At 42.1% G+C, this 25,234-nt stretch overlaps 2 protein-coding genes across 5 annotated transcripts; one reads left to right on the forward strand and one right to left on the reverse strand.

Moving 5' to 3' along the window:
* Positions 1–1,080: 1,080 nt before the first annotated feature.
* On the forward strand, positions 1,081–8,620 carry LOC308412533 (dynein, cytoplasmic 1, intermediate chain 2a-like). 4 transcript variants are annotated; one of them, XM_080906959.1, is made up of 17 exons: positions 1,081–1,206; positions 2,921–3,029; positions 3,123–3,255; positions 3,685–3,820; positions 4,190–4,252; positions 4,450–4,577; positions 4,667–4,756; positions 5,192–5,354; positions 5,433–5,532; positions 5,761–5,886; positions 5,975–6,121; positions 6,216–6,329; positions 6,458–6,591; positions 6,728–6,872; positions 6,978–7,118; positions 7,234–7,359; positions 7,449–8,620. In XM_080906959.1, exons 2-17 carry the CDS (start codon positions 2,922–2,924, stop codon positions 7,548–7,550), a joined length of 1,956 nt encoding a protein of 651 aa, XP_080763085.1. In that variant the 5' UTR covers positions 1,081–1,206; position 2,921; the 3' UTR covers positions 7,551–8,620. The 4 variants fall into 4 exon arrangements, with proteins under 4 accessions (XP_080763085.1, XP_080763086.1, XP_080763087.1 ...); XM_080906960.1 differs by having other exon boundaries at positions 3,736–3,820; XM_080906961.1 differs by lacking the exon at positions 4,190–4,252.
* Positions 8,621–8,764: 144 nt separating this feature from the next.
* Positions 8,765–22,262, reverse strand: LOC308412531 (electrogenic aspartate/glutamate antiporter SLC25A12, mitochondrial-like). Its single transcript, XM_080906957.1, has 18 exons — positions 22,116–22,262; positions 21,333–21,386; positions 18,201–18,346; positions 17,016–17,131; positions 16,510–16,649; positions 16,246–16,392; positions 15,618–15,756; positions 15,399–15,492; positions 15,217–15,301; positions 14,971–15,052; positions 14,708–14,866; positions 14,442–14,494; positions 11,928–12,008; positions 11,308–11,448; positions 10,965–11,103; positions 10,626–10,784; positions 10,414–10,504; positions 8,765–9,720 (listed from the first exon to the last, which is right to left on the reverse strand). Exons 1-18 carry the CDS (start codon positions 22,125–22,127, stop codon positions 9,528–9,530), a joined length of 2,031 nt encoding a protein of 676 aa, XP_080763083.1. The 5' UTR covers positions 22,128–22,262; the 3' UTR covers positions 8,765–9,527.
* Between the last annotated feature and the right edge of the window lie 2,972 nt (positions 22,263–25,234).

Raw genomic sequence — 25,234 nt, forward strand, 5'->3', positions numbered from 1 at the left:
GGGTGGGGGCAGGGCAGGACACTAAGGTGAAGATGGATTAGGCCAGTGACTCTGCAGTAAGCAGCCACTGCTTTTTCTTACATCTGAACCATCTTGTTTAGTTAAAAAATACATGTTTCCTGCCCAGCTTACACCCTCTGCAAAACAGACTGATTTATGTTGCATGGAGCTTTGTCTGAGTGTTCAGGTAGACTCTAAGTATATGATACAATAATGGTACTAGTATGGTACTATTAAAAGGTACTATTATAATAATATAATAGTACCTTTACCCTTGCATTTAGAGCATGATGTTCACCATTGGCCAGATGTCACAAACCGTCAGACTCACTGTCTCCTTCTTGCACCATTTGATCACAAACTTCTCTACTAGTTTGAGGGATAGAATTTACTCTGCTGCTGAAATGACAAACACAGGGCTGGCTGATAGACCCTGAGAAAAATGCAAAGAAAGCACATGAAGGTTGCAATAAAGCAAATACTAATCAATCACTGTAAATTTAAACATCTGTCTCATCTGAGGAGAGCATTTGGCCTATACAAATATGCTACACACTGAAGCCAACAGCCAATCACAAAAACTCTATGGTCACCAAATACCTGCCGCTTTAATATTTTATTCATTTTAATTCTTTATCAAGCCTTTATCAAGGTGGAACCAGGTCTTGTTGGTTCAGTATTCACAGCTGTACTTATGAAGATTAGACAAAAGCATAGACAAGAACTCTGAGGTTCAGTGGCAGGTGAGCATGTTTGGTTAGTAGTTAATAAGTAAGACTTTGCTTATTTAAAAAATCTATTAGCGCTGGCAGATGATATGTTTTTATAGGGAAGTTTGTTTTTTATAGACTGTAGCACTGTGTGTATCTTTTATGACTTTTATTGTGTTATATGTTCCTGTTTTATAGGCCTTTGTGAATAACAACAGTGATGCATAAAAAATATTTTAAAAAAACTATACCCCTAACCATATAACCATATAAATATAAATAAGAGACGGTTATATGGGGATTCTGCCAGCAGGAGGCGGTAATGCTGTTGCTTTTTAACAGCTTTGTGTCCGAAGAAGAGCTAAGTGCAGCCAAGCGCTGTCTCTTCCAGCATCATCAGTCCCCCCTCCGTCTCCATCATCTCCCTTCACAGTTAACGTCCAACAAACTGGGTTCTGTTGTTGTCTGTCTACGTAAATTTGACTTCTGATAGCAGGTGCGTTATTATACTCTTATAACTATGTAATTAGACACGCGTGCGGGGGCATTAAAGCAGAAAAGCTCGGCCGCTGGTTTGCGGGACGTTTCCGTTAGTCGGTTTATTGTAACAGCGGGCCCGCCGGCTGCCATGGAGATTAGCATGCTAGCACAGCTAGCCGCCTGTGCTGACATCGCAGCTGTTTATTACATTAGAAACGCGTTTGACAAACGGTGGGCTACATGTAAACTCTTAACACACTGAAAAATAATCCAAGTTACGCGACGAGGATTAAGAAAAAAGATGCGCAGCAGCTAATTTTGTGTTTTATTCTGCAGTTATGACATTGGGTGGAGTAGTGATGAGCATCTCGGCTGTGGTCACCAAAGAAATCCATGTCTTTGGATTAGGACACAGTGTGGAGGTTTTGTGTGCAGGTTATTATTTAAAACGCTGCTAGCTCTGACTTTTCACAGGCTTATAAATGAAAACTAAAAAAAAACAACCCATTATTTCTTGGATGAGTTTTGACTGAAGGGATGATAATGCATAATCTGTGCATTTTGTTTTGTTTCTCTATTTATGAAATAGTCACGCTCGACTGTAACATTATGGAGAAAAGAGATAAAGAGAACATTGTTATCAGCAACTGGCGGGTGTTCACATGTTAGCAGTGTGATTGGCCCACGGCTACTTTAAATCTCAGTTCAAACAGCCAAACTGATGCACTCCGTTGTTAAGTTTCTAAGTCAGAGGGGAAGCTTAAATTAACTTAATTTTATTTGTGTAAACAATTGAAGATAGGAGTGCTTTCATTATATTTGTTAACAATATAACTAGCGTGTGCAATACCTGTAATTGGCATGTAATAGTATGATAGGGTTCATGTAAAAAAAATGTTAAGAAACAAAACATGAAAAATTGTTAACAACATGGTTTCTTAAGGCCAGTATAGATATTTGGTGATTTAGAATTCCAAAATTATGATACAATCGCCCAATCTTTTTTCCTTCCATAAACAGGTAACATAGACAGATTTCCCTAAAAATTTCTATGTATAGTTTTTTTTTTGTTGTTGTTGTTTTGTTTGTTAATGTACTCCTTTATGCTCGGCATTTATACTGTGCTCAGATCAGCTGGTTGTTGAGACTGCTGGTTTTGTGGCCAACGGAGGAGCTACAGAGTGCCCACTAGTGGACAAACTGTGCAACATCATGAGCTGGTATAAATACTGATACCAGCAAATAGCTAATACTTGCTCATAATATGGACTACCAATAAAACTTCATGAACAAGTTCTTTGAGTGAATGTTTAACAATTTCAGGGAAAATGGATTAAATGTAATTTACAAACACTTTAATTCAATTTTAAAACAAAATGTGTCAGAAAGTTTTGTGTATCAACATACTAGAAAAATAGCAGTAAATCTTCACATTTGAGAGTCTGGAAATTTGGGACAGTTTTAGGATTTCTTTGCTTGAAAAATGACAGGTAGAGTAATTGGCTATTAAAGTAGTTGTTCATATATTTTCCACAAGCTTAGTATCACAATACTAGAATATTTTTTTTCCTGGCTTTTGTCTTCATACTAAGGTCAGAGCTTAGTAGTAACCCCATTCAAACCCCCTTTAAACTAGTGAAGGTCTGCTGTTCACAAGTAGGTAAAACGACTGGACTCATATTTGTGGACCAGTAATTTGTTATGTGGTAACGACCTGCTCCATCTTGCAGCATGTCTGACAAGAGTGAACTCAAGGCTGAGCTGGAAAGGAAGAAACAACGGATCGCCCAGATTCGAGAGGAGAAGAAAAGAAAAGAGGAAGAGAAGAAAAAGAAGGATGTGTGTAATAGCAACTATTACATAAATTTTGTAGAAAGGCAGTGCAGCAGTCAGACTGAGAGACTGAAGTTGTTTGTGTTCCGCGCTTTGTAGGGAGACTCTAAACGTGGAGGTGAGGCAATGGGTGGATCTTCAGCCGGCCATGAAGATTCAGACCTGGAGAGGAAGAGGAGGGAGGCTGAGGCTCTGCTGCAGAGCGTTGGCATCACCCCCGACGTACCCCACGGTAAACGCGTGCTGCCACCATGCTCCTGTTTTTTAACATTCACCTCCACTTATCTGCCATAACTTTGTGCTCATGTGCTTGATGGATTTGCAGCGTTTCCAAAGTTCTCTCTAAGCTCTCTGGTTCTGGCTCGGACTCACACTCATGGCTTTCTCCATAACACAATATGTGGATGTTTTTACATGTTTTGCGCATGACACCTAAAACCTGCCTGCCATTTATTTTCATTCTCTCTTCTCTCCCCTTTTGTCTGTCCTTTTGTGTTTTGTCCTCTTTACTGCATGCATTCACCCACTCATTCACACACTTCTTCTGTACCTCCCTCCCTTCCCTCGTTCACTCACTTACTCACTTGCTGTCTCCCTCACTCGCCCACCTGTCACTCACACTCTGACAAACACACACGTGCACACACACACACTTTCACAGCTCAGCCCCTGAGGGTAGTAACAGAAGATACATGTCTGTTTCACTACCTAGTCCCTGCCCCAATGTCTCCCTCCAACAAATCTGTCGGCAGCGATGCAGGAAGTCAAGATTCTGGCGATGGAAACGCAGGACCAAGGTCAGAGAGAGCGAGAGAGATGGGGATTGGTTGCTTATTCTCATTCTTTCTTATGTGATTTAGTCAGTTAAGTGTGCATTAAGTGCATGCTAAGTGTGTGTGTGGGTGTGTGTATTAACAAGTTTATTCTACTTTGATGAATTCTGACCTGTCTGCTCTTTGCCTTTTCACCAGCACGCTGATGTTTCTTAATTAACACGCACTTTTCTCTGTCTTTCTTGCTTTCCTTTTGCCATATCTCCCATCTTTAACATCTCTTATATGGCTCACCTTTTGTCTGTCTTCTGTGTTTTGTTTCATTCTCCGGTTTTCCTGCTCCTTTCTCTCTCTGTCACTTACTAACGATATCTGGTGGTTTGGCTGTATAAGGACATTGCATTGGGATCCTGACCCCTCTACTCTGCAACTCCAAACCGACTCTGAGCTGATGGGGTACTGCACCTCCTCTCTCCTTTAGCTTGTCTTCCAACTTTATTGTGCTTTTTGTTGTGGTTTCATCTTAGATTTGTCCAAATATGTCCATGCATATATCACTATTTATGTCTGTACATGAAAAAAATTGGCATTCACTTTTGTTTCATACTGCAAACCCGTGCGGGCATCTGCTTATTTCCGCAATGTACGTGCAGACGTGGAGCCGTGAGGCTAGGCATGTCCAAAGTGACCCAGGTGGACTTTCTGCCAAAGGAAATGGTGTCCTACTCCAAAGAAACGCAGACACCCACGGAGGCAATGACACACACCGATCAAAAAGCAGGTAAAGAAACACTTTCCCAAACTTTAACCCCAGCTAAATCAAAAGTGAGTGGTGGGAGAAAAAAAGTAATGTGAATCTGTGTTTTGCAGATGAGGAAGAGGATGAGGAGATAACTGCTCCTCCACCAGCAGAGGACAACCAGGAGGACAAAGATGAGCAGGGTGAACAGCAGCAGGAAGGTAAGGAAAGACATTTGTAGAATGTAAACTTTGTGTGAGCTGGCTGTTAACGCTGCTAATGGAAAAAATACAAAGCCTACTGGACATAACCCTTGAAGCTCTTTTCTGAACTGAGCAGTTTCTGTCATATATCAGGTCTGCTTATAGAACAAAACGACTGAGTTTGCATTAGAAGTTATTGAGGGTGGTCTCTGCCTATGCAGCTATCCCTCGAAAAACCTGGAAATGATCATCAAGCCAAATCTTTGTTGAGATATCATCATGTGTACAGGGAACGTCATCAGATATCGTCCTTATGGGGGGAAAGAGTTAAACTTTTATGGGTTTTAGTGGCTTTTTCTACTCTTTCCAGTATTTCCTAACAAATTTAAAATGGCAAATAAGACATCTGCATTAATGATCAGCATTTACTCCTCTTCCTTTATTTCCGCATAGACGCCCCCAAGGAGCTGACCGAGGAAGAGAAGCTGCAGTTGCTTCACTCGGATGATTTCTTATCATTTTTTGAGCGCGGCAGCAGAATTGTGGAGAGAGCTCTGGCTGAGCATGTGGATGTCTGCTTCGACTACAGCGGCAGAGATCTAGAGGACAAGGAGGGGTGAGGCACATGACAGAAGAAAGTGTCAATGCTGTAAATAGAAATGAAGTGATTTCATTTCCTCGTGTCCCTTTTCAGTGACTTGCAGGCTGGGGCAAAGCTGGTTCTGAACAGACAGTTTGCAGATGAGCGTTGGACTAAAAACAGAGTGGTCACCTGTCTCGACTGGTCTCCTCAGGTAGGAAGGCTCATGTGTCCATAACAGCACCCTCAGCGGGAATTCAGGGTTATTCGGGCACACACGCAGAGGTTCACATCTAACAAGTAACAGCTAACTAAAATTCAGGAACTGTAATTATGTGTATAGTGACTGACTACTAATTAGATTAGTGCTACTGAATGAATCTTACTAGGCACCATTGCTCCCCCTGTCTGCTCTTACTAATGACTGCTATGTTTCTCTTAGTATCCAGAGCTGCTGGTGGCCTCATATAACAACAATGAGGACGCTCCACATGAGCCTGATGGTGTGGCACTGGTCTGGAACATGAAGTATAAGAAGCCCACCCCTGAATACATCTTCCACTGCCAGGTAAAAGACGCATTTCAAGTACAGAAAGCTTCTCTTCTTTCCACTTGGAATAAGAAATACTTAAAACATTACTGTTGTCTCTCCCCAGTCTGAAGTGATGTCAGCCGGCTTTGCAAAGTTTCACCCCAACCTTGTGGTGGGTGGGACATACTCGGGACAGATAGTATTGTGGGACAACAGGAGCAACAAGCGCACCCCTGTGCAGAGGACTCCCCTGTCTGCAGCTGCACACACAGTAATGCACTGGACCACACAATCTTTCATTGTTTACACACACTTTTCTTTTCCTGCATCTTTTTAATCTATGAACTGTGCACCACTGTGTGCAGCACCCAGTCTACTGCGTGAATGTGGTGGGAACCCAAAATGCCAACAACCTGATCAGCATTTCCACTGATGGCAAGATGTGCTCCTGGAGCCTGGACATGCTCTCCCAGCCACAGGTACACGAGATGTATGGACGCATGTACAGACATGCAGACATAACATCAATGACCTTTTTTGCTGCCACAATGAACACAGACGTAAATATGAGCTGTTTTGTCTGAGACTTTGTGCAAATTCCCTGCAGGACAGTCTGGAGCTGGTGTTCAAACAGAGCAAAGCGGTGGCTGTCACCTCCATGGCGTTTCCTCTGGGTGACGTTAACAATTTTGTGGTAGGGAGCGAAGACGGCTCTGTCTACACCGCCTGTCGCCATGGCAGGTAAGACCCTGTAAAATGCCTGTATTTCTACTATAATAATATATAAAGTCTCTGTACCCATTTAAGTGAGAGTGTTAAAGCTCTCAATGTTGGGGTTAAAAGGTAAGGTAGCAGAGCTGTCCTGTGTGTGTTACAGTAAAGCAGGCATCACTGAAGTGTTTGAAGGCCACCATGGTCCGGTTACTGGACTGAGCTGCCACAGTGCTGGAGGACCTGTCGATTTCTCTCACCTCTTCATCTCGTCCTCGTTTGACTGGACCGTCAAACTCTGGAGCACTAAGGTGAGACTGAATCAGTCACTTTTAGCATGAGTCAAGATTAGAACAGTTTCCAGACATAAATCTATTGTTTCTCTCTGCCACTTCCACCCACGCTTTCCCTTGTAGAGTACCCGTCCACTATACTCTTTTGAGGACAGTTGTGACTACGTCTACGATGCGATGTGGTCTCCAACACACCCTGCCCTGTTTGCTTGTGTGGACCTAGCTGGACGTCTGGACTTGTGGAACCTCAACAATGATACCGAAGTATGCCCAATTTTTTACATGAGTTACAGAATTGACTTCGGATTTGAGAGAGAATCCAAAGCGTACCCGAGCAGGTATGCATCTGCTTCTCGGTAAGCTCTTGTGTGTATTTTAGGTTCCAACTGCTAGTGTGTATGTGGATGGGGCTCCGGCACTGAACCGTGTCAGATGGTCTCACACTGGAAAGGAGATTGCCACTGGGGACTCAGAGGGACAGGTTCAGGTCTATGATGTTGGCGAGGTGAGATGTCAGCTCCTTTTGTGTTTTCATGTAATGCCACAAATCCCCCCCTCAAACCCCTCCGTTTACATGCATCTCTCTTCCTGCAGCAAATCTGTGTTCCCAAAGCGGATGAGTGGACCCGCTTCGTCAGGACGCTGGCTGAGATCAATGAAAACAGAGATGAAGCTGAGGAACTGGCCAATGCATGATGTTGCAAACCCCACCCACCCTCACACACAACCACTCATACAATTCTCTTCAGTCCGCTACACCTATAGTACATTACACAGTACTGCCAGAGGAGCTGCGCTCGCCTCTCTCTGGTTGCCAGCTTCTCCACATTCTACATTTGGCCTGAGGAGATGTGCAGAGCTAGAATGGATAGAAGTGGCAGCTTTAGATGTGTTTTTGAATGTCTCTTTCAGAGTTTTAGAGTACATTTGTAGGAGCAATGAATGTCAGGTGTAGTAGTAGCACAAAAACCAGAGTAAGTTGTTGAAAGCTTAGAGGAATAGAGGAAAGTGATGTTCAGCGTAGATGTGGCTGTCCACTCTGAACTTCTAGCTTTGATAACATCCTCAGGGCTCCAGAAACTGCTCTTCTCCTGAGGCCTCAACAGACTCGGCTCTTTTTTTAAATATGCAAACCTTTGTACTTGCACCTTTTTATTACCATTTGAGTGTTTTTACATGTTTTCCCAGACACGCTTGTGCACAGCTGGCAAACTTTGAAAAGACTGAAAACACCCTTTTATTCTGAGAAGCACTAAAACAGCTAATGCACTCACACACATAGATACCTGGCCTGTGCAGAAGTGTGTCATTCTTACATTTTAACCACTACAATATTTAATATTTATCACGGTGGTTGTACTTATTTAAATATTGTGTGTATTATTTTAAAGACGCTGCTTTGTACTAAAAGTTTGAATTGTACAATCTTGAAATTAGCACTACAAGCTTCTTAATAAGCAAAAATATGCTACTCTACTTTGCTTGAATTTATTGACACTAGTACAGTGAAAAGGGGATGCGTTTTTCCTGTACCAAAGGTTAATGTTATTGGAAACAGTTCCCCGACACATCCTCTTTAAGAGGAGCCAGAAAAACTAAATGAAGTTTTAGATGAAGGCATGAAGCAAAAGTTGGAAACTAACTTAACCACAAAATGGGAGTCCTTTATTTCGCTTTTTGTCCATCCTGTTTTTCATTCCTTCCATGATTGATGGATTCAACATCCTGCCTCACAAAGTTAACATTTAAAACAAAAAACAAAGCTTAAAGCACACTGAAGCAACCACACCTGATGTAAAATAAGACAAGTACTCTGCTTACACTACTTGTACTGTATTCTTCTCCATTTCTGTTCCTGATACAATGGATGGTTGCACTTTCCCATTGGAATAAAATTTGAGACATACTGGTAAAATTAAAACCATATGGATTATTTATTTCATTAAAATACAATGACTCAAATGAGATACACTTAATTTATTAAGAACTAATTCTCTGCTCATGATTCTTCTTTTTAAATCAAGAAAACACTTGAAAAGTTCTGTACATCAGTAAGAGTGATTCTCAGAGGCGAGGGCCCAAAGCCCCACAGTGCCATAACATTACAGTTACTGAACTGTTCTGTTGACTGAATGTTATGGAGCTCTCTCGTAACATCTGGTCAGTACAGTTATACAATATGTACAGTATCAAACCTACTGAATGAGGACAGGTTGACAGTGAAGCCCCACATACCGTGCAGATCAATCTAATATTTCCTATACCCTCTGTCCAAGAAGAGAAGTCCTGCTCATACTGAGTATCAGACAGAAAACAAAATGAAAATCATATCATGAGAGACAGAGGAGTGCCCAAGGCTCCGTTTTGAGAAGAAGAGAAAAGATGAAGCTGCCAGGAGCATACAGCCACTGAAGATTGAACACAGTCAGAGATTCTGGTCCCCATCGCTGTCTGCTCTGTTGTACAGCTGCAGGCAGCTCTCCACCTCTATGGCTGGCTAGTGGCCACTGAAGCACACCTTTTACCCCGAAGAGAGTAATGGGCCAGTGGTGTTTGTTCCTAAGTCAGTGACCTCTTTTTGTGGAGTGTGTGCTTCATTTGTGTGTCTATCTGAGTGTCTGGCTCCTGGTAATGGTGGAGAGGGATGATGAAATGATATGGATATCGAGACCTCTACGGTGCTTGAGCTGGGTGATGTATGGAAGCCACACCGGACGACTTGAATTTGGGAAGGTGGAGTCCAAATTTATTCTCCACCCCAGCAAAGGTAGCTGCAGCCAGGTGGTAACCTCCAATGTGGTCCACATTGATGGGAGGAAGCTCTGAGATTCGAGACTTGGGTTTGGGTTTGGATCCAGCTGGACGACTGCAGAGAGGAGAGGACATGACGAGTCATTTCACAACCAAAGTTGTTTAGTAACTTTGTAGGCATCAAAATGTATTTTTTATGGTTGAACCATCCATAATAATAACTACTTTAATGGACTTCAAAAGGTCTGTTTTTAAATGAGACGGCCTCCCTTAATCAACCCAAAGCGGTTGACTAAGTGTCACTTTGTTTTTTCTGAGGGAATTTGTAAAAAAAATGTAACTGCATAAGGGAGCAAAACATGGCAAAAACATCACTAAAGAGATAAAATAGGGTAAAAGAGTGCAGTAAAGAAAACTTAGACCACAAAGGAAAGTGGTTGATTTAAGGCCTTTAAAGAGCAGCAAATTACAAGATTGACATGAAACATGACTCAAAATGTTTTCAAATATTGGAACCCCCCTTTCACAACTGTGCTTGTGATATCCTCATTTCAAATAAATGCCATCTCCTCTGATAATTTATACCTAATGTATCCAAATACTTTGTGGCACCACTGTAAGTCTCTTTTATACGGACATGTGTTACAATGCTTTGTAATATAGCAATGTTACTGTGCTACAGCACACTGTTCTCTCTCATCACAGGAGCGCTGACAACTTTCCAAACATATTTTTAAATACTTATATGGATACAAAACAGAAGAAGACTTAGCTGGACACACATATTTAAAAGAAAAAAAGAACTTACTGTCCGCCAAAGTCAACGTAGAACCACCGTTGCAAGAGTTCATAAGTCACCAGAGTCACACCAAACTGAGGAGAAGATCGGCACATACGAGCTGGAGAAAAGAAAAACAAAACAAAAAAACCCCAAACAGTTTAGGTTAGTTTAACTGAAAAACCCCCAAAACAATCAGAGACACAGCGCATCTACTTGTCCAGTGATACACAGCCACACACCTCCAGCTCCCTTCCACAAAGCTCTGAAACCTTCCTCTCTCAAAATCTTCTTGAAGCAATCGATGACTCCAGAGTAGGTGGTCTGCCCTGCCCTTGCCGCAACTTGTAGACGTGTCTTAATGACATCAGCAGGTGTCACAAGGGAGGCAGCAGGAATACCTGGAAAACAGTTACAGGGAGTCATGAAGCTAATGGAAAATATGGTCTTTGTGCTTTAAGTGGAAGTGAAAAACAGTATGCACATATTTCTCTCATGGTTTTCTTTATAAATTGTAGCACAGATCAGATGGCATGCTAATACGGAGCACTGACTGACTTCATGTTGTGAATTATAATCACCTGCGATTGCTCCAGCACTGAGAAGCTGCAAAGGTCCCAGCCTGCCTTGTTCATCAGCTAGTTGAGTCTTTGTGTGGGCGTACACAGGGAAATAGATGGCTGAGAAGGGGATGTCCCTTAAAAAACAAGCTTTAGCACCCTAAAAAGACACATTAAAGACAGAAAAATGCAACAGTGAAAACCAGATGTAAAGATGGCAAGTGTCCATAGATACGAGAAGCTTTAAGTGAAAGAATTTATTTCTCCACCAAGGAGGAAAGAACACCGTTTGTACTGCTACTCTCATGATTACAGACTGCTCTTACAACCTGGAGAGGGTTTCATACGTTTCAAAGAATGTTACCTTATAGAGACCGAAGAAGCCCAGGTCACGGACCACACTCAGTGCACTGACTCGAGGTCCAGTGGTGATCTCACCTGCAACCTGCAGGCGGATCTTCACAATCTCCAGAGGGTTGGTAAAGATCACCTGAGAGGCTCCAGCCTAAATACACAAGGAAAGAAGGCAACGGATGACTTTTCCACGCTTGCAATTTTAAATCTGCATCTCACATGGTTCCCATCCCTGAGCTGCATACAAGTTTTTTTTTCTCATGAAAAAGTATCAAAAGTAACAATTACATCCTGATCGATCAATTACTTTGCCATTTCCTCGGACGGTAAGGAGTGCTGGGCCAATGTGTGTAAAGATGAACAACGCTATCAAAAACAAAAACAGAAAAAGAACATGTTGCATTGGACATTCGGTTCACTCTGGGAGCAAATTAGCAGTGCATCCACTGTTAGTAACGCAAATCGGACTCGGCAGGCAACTTAACGCAGCAAATGAGAGGACTCCATGCATGTTACTGCACACACTCTTAAGTGACTATCCACATTTTCTTACTGAGTACTCTTTGATTCATTCACACATTCATTCATTAAAAAGAGGAAAAGAGAGAAAGTCTGGCACTCAGTACTTACACAGCCACCCGCCATAATCTCAGCGAAGAGAGGAATTGTGTCATCTTTTTCGGTAAACTTATCTCTTACAAAGTCATTCACCTGTGGGACAAAAAACCCAAAAAAAAAAAAAAAAAAAAAAGACAAACTCAATCAGCTTAATCTTACTTTTGTGGAGCTGCCTCAACATAATGCCCTACTGCCCCTACTGTTGAAATGCTGTACAGGCATCTTTATATGGTGGCCCTGAGAGGTCAAACCCACAGCGACTTAAGAAAACACCAACAAACAGAAAAAGACACAACAGAAATGTTTTTGGGGAGACGGTAACGTGACGGAAAAGTTACGGAAAACACTTTTCCATTTCCATTGTGTTTTGTGTGCTTTTGCAGCGTTTTTGTATTTAGTGATGTTTACTTAAGCCAATGTATTGTTATACTACAAGAACCTTATCTCAACACTTACAGAGGAAGTCCCCCATTATCTGGTTTCTCTGTACTAAAACTGCTAACAATAATCTGAGTTTCTACAACCCTGCTGTGAACCCTTTAAGCTCTTGCTTTAGTTCAGGTAGTCTCCAGCATATTAGGAAATACTGAGTGATGTAACTGTGATTGATCTTGACACAGTGCCTCAAAAATAATGGATGTTTTCAAAAAATACAAAAAGGAAAAAAAAGGACATGTAAATATTAGCGCAGAAGGACTTTGACATTGGCTGCACAAACAGCTAAAAATAGAAAGACTGCTCTAAACATTAAACACAAAAATGTACCAAAAGTGAAGTCCAGGCTTTTTAACCCTGTGTGTGACACAGGAAATGGAAAAAACATTCAGTAAGATTTCCTCTTAACTACCTAGAGGTTTCCAAACTACAGTGAAGCAATGTGGAGAGAACATGATGAAACCAAAATTGGATTAAAAAAAAACAAAACAAAACCCCACAGCAACCAAAGTAGACACCAATCACAAAGCGTTTGGAAATGCAAATACAAATAGCTCTTGAAGGCGTTTCATTCTCGCAGGGTGGAGCACCCTACTTGGTAGTTACCCTGAGGGAGACCCCGGTAGAGCAGGGCGATATCACCAAAAATATTTATCACGATATATATTTGCGATAACGATATAACTGACGATATAATTGATGCGAGACAAAATACAACTCCACAACATTACTAGCGCAAAAAGACAACCTTCCATTTATTTTCACTTAAACAAGAAGCTGGTTTTTATGTACATTAAAGCTTTATAAAAATGTAACAGTGCAAATGCAAATTCCTTGCTGAAAGTTTAACCAAAAGGCATTTCCAGTAGAAATGGGCTGACACATCCTGAACATAACCATATATAATATCCACTGAAGTTAAAAAGAGGTGCTTTGCAACATTAAACTGCAGTGTGCAGTACGCATTTTTCGGACCATAAGGTGCACGGGATTATAAGGCACATTAAGCGAAACAAAGCAGTCAGATAAATCAAACTTTATTAAACTCATTCTTCTTGCTTCCTCCACTTCTGTACCATTGATTCATTAATGTTGAATTCTCTGGCAGCTGCTCTATTCCCATGTTGCTGCAGTATATTAATGACTAACCTTGTACCTTGTGGATGGATTATCTCAGTTGTTCTCCTGACTGAAGTTTGGTCCGTTTACAGCACCCTGCCATGCGATTACATTTGTCTCTAACTATCAGGAACCTTAACGTTAACTTTTATAAGTGGAAAAGTGTTAGTGTTCGTCCTTCAGCTTCACTGTTTATGTTATGCTAACATAGCTGTGTCGCTAGCGATCACATAGCACATCATTGTATACCAGCTAGCCCAACTTCAGTAACCCTACAAACGTCACTGCTGTTTAGTTTCCTGTCTTCATTTATGTTGGAAGTGATAGCAGAGCTGTACGTTCGAATTTTTTCAGAAATCTCTCATATCATGCTTAGGTAACTAGCGAAACTAGCGAGCTAACATCCGCTAGCTTCCTGCTAACTTCTAACTCCGTTAAATGTAATAAATTTTGTTTTCATGGATGCCTGGAAGTTAAACTTCATAGTTACACCTGGTAAAGCAGCAATTCTGATCGTTTTATTAAAGATGAAAGAATTTAGACAGTTTTTAACTCTCAGTGTTCTGCAGTGTTCGTTTGACCTGAACGATACGGAGTTTAGGACCCAGATTACTCCCACATTTAAGAGCATCTTAGTCCGACAAATACGACAATAACGACGGCCGCTTGCATGTTCTGCAAAAAAATGTGCTTTGTTGTGTATCTGACGACAAACACCAAACCAGTTCCACATCACTGAAGTTGCACCATTTTTACAAACCAAATCTGGTTCATCTGTTTCACTCAACAATCAGCCATGTGCGTATGAAAACAAAGGCACTGCGCTTTCTCGTTTTACTCATATTCTATCGCGATATTTCATTTTCCTATCGTTGCCTAACATTATACCGGTATTACCGTGAACGGTATAATATGGCCCAGCCCTAGACCCCGGACCCGTTTGGTCATAAAAAGCCTTTTATGAGTACTCACTGTAAGTTTGATAGCCTTCTCTGGTGCCACACCTATGAGCTGAGGAACCAGACCTGTGGGGCATTATGAGAGATTGGGTTACAAGACTCTCCTTTCATTAGCAATACTGGGCAAACAGAAATGTGAAAAAATACATAAAAAAGTATTTACACTGATTTTTTAGCAAGATAAATTGGGTGTTGCAGATAAGAAAATAACATAAGTTGTGAAACGTATGACGTTCTGTGTAGAGACAGGAGGATAAAACAGGCAGGAGGTGAGCCTACCTCTATAGAAGCCAAAGAAGCCCTCGTAGCGCAGCACCTTCTTAGCACAGTCAAAGCTGTTCTTGTACATCAACTCGCCAACAAAGGATCCGGTGGACCTCTGATTCTGCATACGAGTCTTTACCAAATCAATGGGGTACACAGCTGTTGCCCCCGTGGCTATTAAAAACAAAAAATACACCCAAAGTCAGACTGATTAGAATCCACTAAATGAGATAACAGGTTTTTGGTATGTGTCTGTTAGAGAGCACTGTTGAGATCACCTCCAGCAATGGAGCCCAGGGTGAACCTGTAGGCGGACTCTGCAATTTGGAGCCACACAGACCTTGAAGTATCTCCGTGGGCCTGATGAATAACACAAATAATATCATCTAAATTGTTTTTCATACTGTATTAAATTAAACATTGCACTGAGGTTTGAAAATATTTATACACAGTAAAATCTTGTTCTGGTTTTAGGTCAGTTATTAATAACAGGATGTGTAGCCAGCCCGTTACAAGCATCCTACCTGTTTCTGGCTTTCAGCCAGGTGATAGGGCAGGCACCCCTCCTCTAGTGGAGCTATCCTGTCAATGTCAGCAAGGTTCAGGCGCCTGAAAAACATGGTCATTTCCCCATTATCAGCATTGTATGCAAATATCAGTCAAATGCATACTGAATGTAAGAATTTGGGCATGAGTGTGTCTTTACCCAGAGGGAGAGTGCAGGCCTGATAACTGATAAAGGATGTCAATTTCCATAGGAGTGATCTGACCAAACTTGTTGGCTGCATGAACAAACTCCTCTGAAGATCAGAGAGGTCAGGAAGAAACATTTCAGTTAAACATCAGCATTTATGACTGTCAACCATGAAACATGTCATTTGAAACAGAAAGCCACAACGTCACAGTAATGTAACGATATGTGCACCTTTGGTCACGAGCGTGTCCTTCCGCGTGCCAGCCAGTGTGCTGTAAATCTTGCGAATAAGCTCCATGTTGTTCAGGAGAGAATTGAAGGCATTGAAGTAAGAGAAGCTGACCATGTGAGAGGTACTTCCTCCGGCAGCCTGGCAGAAAGAAGAAAGGCAATGCACATCAGGTACGGCTTCATCAGCAAGTTTTTTCTTTTAAAAATAATCTCTTCATGAGGTCACAGGATCAACTTTAAAATAACTGACATATTGTAAAAATTGGGAACTTCTGACACTTTTAGGCCAAAAAGGTTATGCTTCAAAGTGGGAAGGTCTGAAAGCACCGATGACTAAGAGAACACTCAGCATGAGTGTGACGCTTAAAAGATCATTTAAAAACATCAGGGTCATGTTCAAAATAACCATATTATCCTTTAATGCTAATAACCCCAGATGAGAAGCTAAACAGGATTCACCTCTGGTGAGGTTGTAAATTTCAGTACCTCACAGCAGGTTACACTTCTAGTTACACTTCTACTTGTGAGTGATCAAAACTTCAGCAAAGATTAAGCTTTTGATTTACATCACGTTAATCCCATTTCAAACTCAGGTTACAATACCAGTCTGAAGAGCCGCAACACTCACCGAGACAAGGTTCTCCTCCACAAAAGGGGTGAGCACGTGGTGTCTGATAGTGGACATAATGTCACTGAAGTCCAGGGCAGAGATGACACCATTCTTGCCTTTGTCCTTTTGGGCAAATGCCTGGCGTGCATGCTCCAACTGCAGCTCCTAAAAAAAGACATCGCAAGACAGTGTGTAAATAATGTAAATAAAGTCAGTCACACAATATGTTGAGAAAGGAAAAGTGAAACAAAGAAACGAAAGCATAAAAGGCCCCCAATATACCTGCAGGAATTGGGTGAACTCGAGGTAGTTGAGGTGTTTCTTGCGGTCGTGTCCAAAGTGCAGACGGATGAACTCACAGTTCCAGTTGAAAGGAATATGGTGGTGCACTGTGGTCTGGCTGAAGATGTCCTGCACATTTTCTGCAGCACAGATACACATTAGAAAAAAAAAAAAAATCTTAGCAGGTCTTTCTTAAACTTTGAGGTTAAAGCATTTCATTTCTACAACAGAGTTTTGCGTGTGTGGTATTGGAAAGAAGGGAGACAGCATGGGAACAATTACATAAACTCATCCATGTGTAATGTTTAAGCCTAAGGAATAATCTGATTAACAATGTCATGTTGGGAAATTACTTCTACACTGCAGCAAAGCATGAAAATTTCTTTGCTGACAAACAGGAATGAATTCAGTGCAGCGCAATAAACTCCATGCTGAAACATTCTGAAACTGCATGAAGCTCAGTCTTTACACATATTAAGTGAAATAAGGCATAAATGCACACATACCAAAGGAAATGTCTCCAGTTCCAGACTTGTCAAACAGCTGAAAAGCTACTATGAAGAGAGCGTCCGGTGCACACAACACAGATTCAAATGCAAGAAACTCCTGGAATGAAATCAGCCTGCAAAGGTGTGTGGGTTTTAGAGAGAGAGGAAAAAAGAAGGTTTAACGTTTAAAGGCATCATTAAGAGATTAAAGACTGTGGAATGAAGCAAAGGCGAGCTCACGCAATACTAGTTCAAGGAACAATACATTTTCTCAGTTTTATCACCCCTATTAAAAAACAAATAAACAAACAAGTGGAGGAGTTCAAGTATCTCGGGGTCTTGTTCGCGAGTGATGGGAGAAGGGAGCCGGAGATCGACAGACGGATTGGGGCTGCAGCTGCAGTAATGCGGACGCTGCACCGGTCCGTCGTGGTGAAGAGGGAGCTGAGTGTAAAAGCGAAGCTCTCAATTTACCGGTCGATCTACGTCCCTACCCTCACCTATGGCCACGAGCTGTGGGTAGTGACCGAAAGAACGAGATCGCGGATACAAGCGGCAGAAATGAGCTTCCTCCGAAGGGTGGCTGGCCTCTCCCTTAGAGATAGGGTGAGAAGTTCGGCCATCCGGGAGGGGCTCAGAGTAGAGCAGCTGCTGCTCCACATCGAAAGGAGCCAGCTGAGGTGGTTCGGGCATCTGACAAGGATGCCCCCTGGGCGCCTCCTGGGTGAGGTGTTCCAGGCATGTCCCACCGGGAGGAGGCCCCGGGGCAGACCCAGGACACGCTGGAGAGATTATATCTCTCGGCTGGCCTGGGAACGCCTTGGTATTCCCCCGGATAAGCTGGAGGAGGTGGCTGGGGAGAGGGAGGTCTGGGCCTCTTTGCTTAGGCTGCTGCCCCCGCGACCCGGCCCCGGACAAAGCGGATGAAGATGGATGGATGGATAAACAAACAAACAAAAAAAACCCACGGTCACTATGTTTCTGTATGAATTAGAAGGCAAGCCGATGACTGACAGAAACACCATCTTTCATTTCTGAATAAAGCGATACACTTTTCAGAGGGGTTTTTTTTTTTTTTTTCTTCACTGTGTATTTTATCTTATCTAAAGTAGCTGTAATAGCAATCAGACATGTCTCAATAAATTGTCAATTAGTGCTGATAAACTGAGAGCTTGTGTATGCAGTGTTTTTATCAGTACATACCCGTCCTTTGTGGTGTCAGCCACAGCAGCGATGAGCTGAACAGTTTTGGGGTTGTGGTGAATCTGTGTATGTAGTCCTAGATACCTCTGGACAAAGTCTCCTGGGGTCATGAACCTCTCTCCATCCTTGCCCTCTACACTGGCATACTGAGAGGAGAAAGAACATACCATCATCTTGGATGCCTTAAAAGACATGCTAAACAAATACAGGTATTGCCATTTTGATTCATAAGTTCACCCAATCCACCAGTATGACACTTGACATTACAGCTTTTTAACCCTAACCAAAGACCTGTGTGCCCACAGTGCTTGGAGACAAAAGTGGAGCATGACAGTGATTACTTTCACAAAGGGTTGTCACAGTGGATAGCTCCACGTGTTTTCATTTGGTGTTTTTTTTTTTCCTTTTTAAATTATGGGGGTGGCTGTAGCTCAGGTGGCAGAGCAGGTCAGCCACTAATCAGAAGGTCGTGGTTCGATCCCAGGCTGCATGTCAAATATCCTTGGGCAAGATACTAACCCCATGTTTGCCTACTGGTGGTGGTCAGAGGGCCTGGTGGCGCCTGTGTCCGGCAGCCTCGCCTCTGTCAGTGCGCCCCAGGGCAGCTGTGGCTACAATGTAGCTTGCCATTGCCAGTGTGTGAATGTGTGTGTGAATGGGTGAATGACTGAATGTAGTGTAAAGCGCTTTGGGGTCCTATGGACTAGAAAAGCGCTATACAAATGCAGGCCATTATATACACGCCCTTCATACAAAACCAAAGGAATTGGTGTCTCCTCCCAGGAGCTCACAGGGACACTAGCAGTGGAAAACGACAGTAACACACTGTATACTGTTTACCTCAAATTAAAATCACAAGTCATGAGATGCAAATATTATACAGCAAGAAACTACACAAACTTTGTTACAGTTGCAGATCATTAATAAAAGCTATCAAGTTAACCACCCTGCATCACTTGTTGGCGTCTTACCAAACTGTAATGACTATTTATGCTGCACCTGAACCACCAAGGTCACGAATCATGCAGCTACACCATGACATGTCAGAGACACATTTCCACAAGCACGAGCAGGCACACGTGGACTAATGTTTGTTGGCAGGAGTTTCCAAGTTATTTGACCTTCTGTATTGTCAGTGTGCTAAAAACTGCCGACCGGCAGGACAACCACGCAGCAGGTCACACACTCTCCACGCAGAAGACAGTGGAGAAAGCTGAAGTATTTAGTATTTATTTATTTATTGTCATTGTCAAGAACAATGAAATTGCGTTTGGGGCTTCCATACAACCCAAAAAAAAAAAAAAAGAAGAAGAAGAAAATAATAAATACCCCTTAAAACCCAAGTGTACATATTTAACCCAGTGTGACTCCAATGCAATAAGACAATCCTTAGCAATAATGTTCGTAGAAATTCAGACAAAGACCTGAGAAACATGACAAAATACAACAATGCAACCCATTCAATATTATTGTACTGTGAGATATGATATCAGATATGATAGTTATCTATTTAAGAAAGGGGGGGGGGGGGGGGGGGCAGGAGGGGGAAGAGAATAAAGATATGATGCACCAATGCAGACCAGTTCATTGCTATTAAGAAGTTGGATATGGTTATTGTCCGTGAGAGGGGGGCAGAGAGTTCAGGAGCCTCACAGCCTGTGGATACAGGCTGTTGGCCAGTCTGGATGTTCTGGCCTGTATAGACCTGTACCTTCTCCCTGAGGGCAGCAGATGGAAAAGGTGGCGCGCAGGGTGATGTTGGTCCCGCAGGATACTGTGCACCCTCCTCAGACAGCGAGTGGGGAAGATATTACTGATCTCTGGCAGACTTGTTCCAATAATTCTGCCAGCTTCTTTCACCACCCGCTGGAGTGCTTGCTGATCGGCCTTGGTGCAGCTGGGGAACCACACTAGAAATCCATACGTCAGAACGCTGCTGATGGCACAGTTGTAGAAGTTCAACATCAGAGATCTGGGAATGTGTGCGCTCCGCAGTCTCCTCAGGTAGTAGAGGCGCTGTTGGGCCTTCCGTGCAACTGAGGTGATATGGTTGCCCCAGGACAGGTCCTCGGTCACAGTTACCCCCAAGAATTTAAAACTGCTCACCCTCTCCACCGCCTCACTGCCAATGAAGAGAGGCAGATGGTTGTTATGACCCCTCTTCCGGAAATCTATAATGATCTCCTTGGTCTTTTTGGTGTTTAAGACCAAGTTATTGTCGTGGCACCATGACTCTAGTTGTTGCACCTCTGTCCTATAGTTTGTCTCATCATTGTTGGATATAAGTCCGAGCACTGTGGTGTCATCTGCAAACTTAACAATGAGATTGGACGCGCAGGAGGAAATACAGTCATGGGTGAAGAGAGTGTATAGCAGAGGGCTCAGAACACACCCCTGAGGGGCACCGGTGTTGACCACAAGGGTGGAAGAGGTGTTCTTACCCACTCTGACACTCTGTCTACGGTTAGTGAGGAAGTCCACAATCCAGTTGCACAGAGAGGAGTTAAGTCCCAGTTGGTGGAGTTTGGGACGGAGTTTGTATGGCCGGATGGTATTAAAAGCCGAGCTGTAGTCTACAAAGAGGAGCCGTGCATAGGTGTTATGCATAGGAAGGTTAGCAAAGTCTGCTGTTACCACAGTCTCTCATTGCATCACACGGTCAAACATGGACCAGTATCCTCGGACATGCAACTAAATTCAGCCCGATCGCTTAAATGAGGTAACCAGGCTCGGAGAGCAACCACCGAGTATGACAGCGTGACACATATTGATAATACGAGCAGACAGCTGAGGAAAAAAACATATTACACTTTTGCAACGCTGTATCAACCACTCACATCCGCTGTTAGTGACCAAACAAGAATAAGCTACAACTGACTTTATGCTTTAACTTCAGTGAGGAAAAATAAAGCTCTGTTTGGCTAACTAATGAATGTGCCATTCAGATACACCCCGGCTTATGCTGTAACTTAAACCTCATGACACAACTTTACAAGCTCATTCACCAAAAAAAAAAAAAAAAAAAAAAACAGTTCAGACTACCCCCCACGCAACAACACAGTTGTTTAACAGATATATCGAGTTAATATGCAGTTATGCATAAGATGACATACTATTTTTGTTAGCGCTTACCTGCTGGAAGATTGCTTTAAGCTCACTTGGGTCCCCGCGTTTGGTAGATTGCACCTAAAACAGCACACACCAAAATAACGATGACATTTTCGAAAGTGCTTTTAAAACACCAACAAAGCAAAAGCAAGTTTTGCAAGCGGAGAGTTGGACATAGCAAGAAGCAAAGCGAGCAAGAAAAAAAAAAAAGCTTTAGGGGGTGATGTCTCCTTGAAAGCGTCCACTGCCGTGAAGGACAACCGACCCACTGCGGCAAATACATAAAAGCTAAGAACTGCGACGTGGCGTACATTTAAGTTGAGCCATGTAGGAAAGCCCACCAGCCAACAAGCCAAGCCCTTCTACAAAAATCAAAACTACCGTTATCCGGTAGCCAGCTAGCAAGCACACTCTACTGATGTGAAAAGGACACAAACAGTTTCATTGTTATAGTTTAAAACGAGCAACAAGATGAGAGCAAACTAAGAGTTGACTGCTGTGAAAAGATGGGAGTTCGGCTAGCGGTAGTGATTTTGTTTAATCACTGCAGTAATAGTAGTCCGATAGCTGTATAGCATTGCTTCGCTAATTCCGGGCTTCGTGGATGTCTCGTCAAGGCCAGCCTCCGCTGTGCGGCAGCTAGCAGGGATGCTACAGCGTCGGTATACACCGAGCCCGAGAGAGCCAACCCGGAAGGGAGCAGAAAGGCTAGCTTCGATAGCTCATACACAAGAAAACGAACAGAAAACATGCAAACATGGCAAAGTAGAGGTTTGAAAAACGCTAGGAGAGCGAACCACAAGTCACCTTGACCGCCATGCTGGTTTGACGTCAGTACAGTGAGCGAGCAAGACGCAGCGCTCGCGCTCAGACGTGTAGCTACAAGTGTCGGAAAATGAAACGAAACAGCGCGCGCTTTGAAAAAAGAAGGTGCGGCCGGTAAATTGGTTTAGCTATCAACCTGTGCCAGCTCTGAGACTCCTGTTACTGCGGTTAGTAAAAGTACTACACTACTGCGACTATCCCACTGCTCATACTACAAATACCACAGCAGCTAGTAATACTGTCACTTTAGTTTTTGATGACACCCCGAGCTACACATTGTTGGAACAGATCAATAAAGAATGTTCAATATACAAACAACAACAAAGACCTGTGGGTTTGAATTCTGCTCTAAAAATATCTATGAATTCAGCCCGACTTTATTTCGATGTCCTGTGTAGATGACGTAGCAATTATTTATTTTCATGCTTAAAAAACAAAAAAACACACACTTTATTTTACTTTTTGTTTGTTTAAAAATAGATAAGAGTTTATCTCCCTGACCTTGGTGAGGTGTCCTTATGAGAGATATGAGCTGTGTTTGTTTTCACTGATAAGGCAGCTACCTACTACAGTATCTCCACTAGCATATTATGGCATGTTATCTGTCTGTGCTATGATAATTGTAGAAATGTCATCTGCAGGGTCTTAGAGGTGTTAACTAGAGTACTGTACGATAAACCCTATAGTTAAATGGCACAGCTACATTACAGAGTCAGTCACTGAGTCTGTGGTTTGTCAAAATCTACCTATTATCAACTTAAATCTTCATCTGATAAAGAGGCAGCTGTTTTAGCAGAAGCCTCAAACGCAGAAGATGTTAACACATCCATAACAGGCCAAACAGGTAGGCAAACCACAGGAAACATCAAAACTGCCATAGTCTGTCTGAAATGCAAATCCACGCTTACACAGGGAGAGGAGAGATTAAAAAAAAAAAGAACTAGGAAAGATTGAGTTAAAGATTGAGGTAAACTACTAAGCTCACTCTACAACTGACATGTAACTAACCTTAACTGGAAAAAACACAAAAACTAGGAATAAATACAGAAATGTCTTTTTCTTCCTTTGGCTGTTCCCTTTAGTGGCCACCACAGCAGATCACCTGTCTAAATCTTACTGTATTCCTAATATGCTTCTCTTTCACATAAACCCTGAATCTTCTCTGTGGTCTTCCTCTTTTCATCCAGTCTGGTAGCTCCATATTGGAGATTCTTTATCTCACTATCCTCTTGTAAACCTTCCCTTTCACTTTTGCTGGTATCCTTTTGTCACAAACCACCTCTGACTCCACCTGCTCCACCCTGTCTTCTTTACTCTTTTCTTCAGTGTACCGTCTGTTGTTTTGGATCGTTGACCCCAGAAATTTATTCTTAACAACCTCTATTCCTTGCAGCTTCACTGTTATACCTGTCTCCCTCTCATTCGCACACACCTGTCCACCTGTCAAATCAGTGTCGTCTGCAAACATCAACGTCTGCAGAGACTCTTTCCTGACCTCATCTGTTTGCCTGTCACCATTGCAAACCAGAAGGTGTTCAGAACAGATCCCTGAATTAATACCAACCCCAGCTTGAACCCATCTGTCACCCCTACCGCACACCTCACCTGTGTCTTTTTGTCATACATGTCCTGCACCACCCTCACATACTTCTTTGCTACTCCTGCCTTCCTCATACAATACCATAGTTCCTCTCTCGGCACGCTATCATATTCCTTCTTCATATGGTTTCTTTACAATGTGGAGAAGCTCTGTCTACACCTTCTTTTCTTTTTTTGCTAAGTGCACTGTGTGCATTTTCGAGTCTCAAAGTAAACTAAACAGTAAGTCCTGAGACTTTTAACCTTACCTTCAATAAAATAAAAAGCAATGGAATCACACAAGTTGTTTTCCAATCGCAGGATTACATAGACAAACACAGACTTCAGTGTTTGAACCACATCAGCTTAAATGAGCATATGAACGGATTTGACCTTTTACACGTGATACTCTAATTTCCTGCTGGGTTTACTACTTTACCAGTAAAACCACATGTGTGACAGTGAGGTGTGGAGATGCTTCCAGACATGTTTGTGTATTTCTATTTTACACAGCCGTTTTTGTCATTTCACTCTTTTCTTCCAACTTATACATGTGTTATACATCCATCCATCCACATCCATCCATCCAAAAAAGAAGTACTGTCCTACCTGCAGGACATGAGGTCATAGACTCAGTCTTTATTTTCCATATTTACCTACATTTATTTGAAGGACAAAAATATTTAATCACAGCAGCACCATCAGGTATAGATTTCCAACAGCAATTTCTGCAATCTCCAACATCGCGCTGGTCAATCCGCTCTACAGACAATCAGAGCGCCCTCTAGTGACATTATAGAGGAGGTGCCAGATTCACAGGCTACTGTAATTTACTAACAATAAAGGAGTGAAAAGATTTTACTATTAAGATTAAACAACTGCATATTTATGGATTTCCATTTGTTTTTTTAAATAATATTTTTGTTATTAAAAATTAGATTTCACATTAAGTTTTCTGGTTTCAGTTCTTGTTTTTAGCAGTGTCCATTGTTAATTGTACTTTTTAAAAATGATCTTTAAAGTTATAATTTAAATACCTTAGCAGGTCTTAAAATGAAGTAAAAACAACCATCAAGAATTACACAAAGAGGACAAGAACAAAGACTTTGAGACAAACTGAATAACAAAAGGTGACACTTTATTTTGTCTGATGCAAATCTAAAGAATACAAAAATCCACTGGGAAAGGAAAACTGAATCCAGACAGGAAACTCACTGGAAGGAAAAGAGATGCTGTGAAACTAAACAATAGTAAATATCAAAGAGTCTAGCAGACAGAGAGAACAGTTCTGGAGGTTGACCTTCTAGTGACATTACAGGGGAGGTGCCAGATTCACAGGCTACTGTAATTTACTAGTAATTAGGAGTTAAGAGATTTTACTATTAATATGAAACAACTGCATATTTATGGATTTTCCATTTGTTGTTTTCTAAAATCAGCTAATAATTTTGACCCTGGTAAATTTGTTTTTAGTGAAATAATTTTGTTTCTGCGTGCAGTAAAATCATGTGAGTATCCAGAAT

The sequence above is a fragment of the Rhamphochromis sp. 'chilingali' genome, assembly GCF_963969265.1.
Source record: "Rhamphochromis sp. 'chilingali' genome assembly, chromosome: 16".
NCBI lineage: Eukaryota > Metazoa > Chordata > Actinopteri > Cichliformes > Cichlidae > Rhamphochromis > Rhamphochromis sp. 'chilingali'.